Source organism: Propithecus coquereli, unplaced genomic scaffold, assembly GCF_000956105.1.
Source record: "Propithecus coquereli isolate 6110/MARCELLA unplaced genomic scaffold, Pcoq_1.0 Scaffold16, whole genome shotgun sequence".
In the NCBI taxonomy this organism is placed as follows: domain Eukaryota; kingdom Metazoa; phylum Chordata; class Mammalia; order Primates; family Indriidae; genus Propithecus; species Propithecus coquereli.
The window spans coordinates 6228500-6231016 of NW_012140524.1; the positions used below are offsets into that span (position 1 = coordinate 6228500).

Below are 2517 nucleotides of genomic sequence, written 5' to 3' on the forward strand. Positions count from 1 at the left end.
TGTGCAATATCAGCAAGAGCACTTTGAATCTTTTCCAGAAGCATGTCCCCTCGATAAACAACATCCTCCAGACAAGTGGCAGCTTCATGGTTTTCTTCTTCTAGCTTATATAAGCTAGCAGCCTTTATAAGACACAAATTTAAAAATCATTAGAGTTAAGAAGGAAAGAAACTGTAGCAGAGAGATTTAATTTTAAATCTGAATGACTTTATGACCATTGCGATACATTTTTTCAGTAGCAGAAGTTCTAAAAATCAGATAACTTAAGAATTTTCCTTGCATGAATTATCAAAAAGAATGAATTTTCAATTAGAGATCTCTAGATATCTGTATGTGACCCTCTTCCACATTACTTGTGGACACTATTATTCTACTCCACATACAGAATGCCACCCTCCTCTCATTCTTCACTGGGAAGAGACAAACTGAGGAAAACTGGGGATTTCCTTATAACTCAAAACTGGACAACTATATACATTCAACACAAGCTTCAATAGACTATACCAACTCCCAATTAGTAAAACTCTCATCTTAAAGTAACTTTGAACACTATAACAAAATATGCTATGGTTTGAATGTTCCAAAATTCATAGGTTAAAATCGAATCCCCAATTTGTGATAGTATTAAATGGTAGGGCATTTAAGAGATAATTAGGTCATCAGGGCAGAGCCCTCACAGATGGGATGAGGACCCTTGTAAAAAGGCTCCAGGTTGAAGGGGAAGCTCTTGCTCTCTTGCCTTTCTGCCTTCCACCATGTGAGAAGTAAAAATAAGGCCCTCAATAGATGCTGACGCCTTGATCTTGGACTTCCCAGACTCCAGAACTGGGAGAAAATAAATTTCTGTTCTTCATAATTACCCAGTCTCAGGTATTTTGTTATAGCAGCAAAAATGAACAAAGATAAAAGGCACTAAATCTACCTCTTTAAATTCAAAATTCTCCATAACTGGTAAAATTCTCAAAAGAATAGACACTTTTACCTGCAAAGCAGCTGTAGATTCTTCACTGGGTAAGGAATCTATCAAAACATCAATGTCTTTTGCTGTTCGTGCAATCAGTGCCGCAAAAAGCTGGGCATACTCTAGAGAAAGATAGATATTACTAAATTAGGATATTAGAGAACTTCAAGTTCCCAGAAACAGAAATTAAATTTTAAGTTAACGAAGCCAGAAAACTTCACATAACTTTTTCTGAACTAAGATTCTAATGATTTTAATCTATTCTAATTCTAACCCAATGATTCTAATGATTAAAGTGTAATTTTAACACATCAATCCTATTACACATTTAGCTCCAACTGGGAATTAAGCATAATGTATTTTTTCTCATTTATTAGGACAATATGGGGGTCATTTAAATAAAGAAATCTGTAAATGGGATGCCTTTCTTATTAAGGTCCCTCAAGTAAAATTCAGCTAAATTCATACAAATTCTCTTCAAAAAGAGCAACAATCTGTTATTTGACATGAACAGAACTATGAGATGTGAATTGACTGTAACACATTCATTTCTTTTTTAACAAAAACTTGTAGTAACATCCTCAAAGAACATTTTTAGAAAAAAGCCATAAATAAGTTAAATTTCTCAATAAATCTAATTTTAAAGGATTACAAGAAATATGAGAGTCAAACTTAAGAAAAGCCAAGAAAACTCATTTACCTTCTGTAGGGTTGGCTGGTTGGTCTTTGTTAATCGCTGTCTGAATATTATTAAAAGAAGCAGGGGGACCACATTGCTGCAGCACTCCAATGGCATTACAAAACTGATCTGCAAGCTTGGGTCAAAGAAAACATGTCAAGGTTAGAAATAATTTATCACTTTTAAGGACTTCATCGGGAATGACAACAAGTTTCTACGATGATCTCTGGGCAGGGGATTAAAACAGAAAGGAACAATTATTGATAAAATAGCCAGTTATTAATAATAATGATTAAACATTTTAATCCTTCACAGAAACTAAGTTTGGTATCAATCTGGATGAAGTTAAATTTGATATTAATCAAGTAAAAACAGTGAAGAAATACAAAATAAACTTTCTTTTCTTCTGAAGGCCACAGAATGGTAAGTGACCCTAGGTTTCATAAAAAATGTATTATTCATGCACTAAGTATATCATCACTTTTCTGAGACTGCAGTAGTTATTTACAAGTATAAACAAATAGTAGGAAAAAGACTGTTGGAAAAATGCACCCTGAGTAATCAGAAATGTATTTCTCCAAGACTCAGTCTGTAAATTCCTGGTGTCTAAAAGTATTCCTTAAGCAGTTTTGAAGATTGAGAATACCAGTTTCTTAGCATCTCCAAACTAAATGCCTCTATCCTCTCTACCAACTTCTCTTGCTAGTCTTGACCTCTCAAACCTCAATTCCTATTTCCAATCAGTGAATAAGCACTTCCAGTGAGTTTCTCTGCCATTATTTCAATGACAGAAGCCAAAGTTAACTATTTCCTTTGCTTATTATCTAATTTGTATGGAGAGTCTCCTAGTCAACCAGTCTAGCTTCAGATTCTTACT

The 2517-nt window shown here is 34.0% G+C and overlaps 1 protein-coding gene across 1 annotated transcript in view; it reads right to left on the minus strand.

Moving 5' to 3' along the window:
* The window catches only part of MED21 (mediator complex subunit 21), a 37372-nt gene that overhangs the window by 32861 nt on the left and 1994 nt on the right, over nucleotides 1–2517 (minus strand). The window contains exons 2-4 of the mRNA XM_012640964.1: nucleotides 1662–1776; nucleotides 983–1083; nucleotides 6–122 (exon numbers count right to left, since the gene is read on the minus strand). Of these exons, the coding sequence (XP_012496418.1) occupies nucleotides 6–122; nucleotides 983–1083; nucleotides 1662–1776 (333 nt within the window). The remainder of the gene's footprint in view (nucleotides 1–5; nucleotides 123–982; nucleotides 1084–1661; nucleotides 1777–2517) is intronic.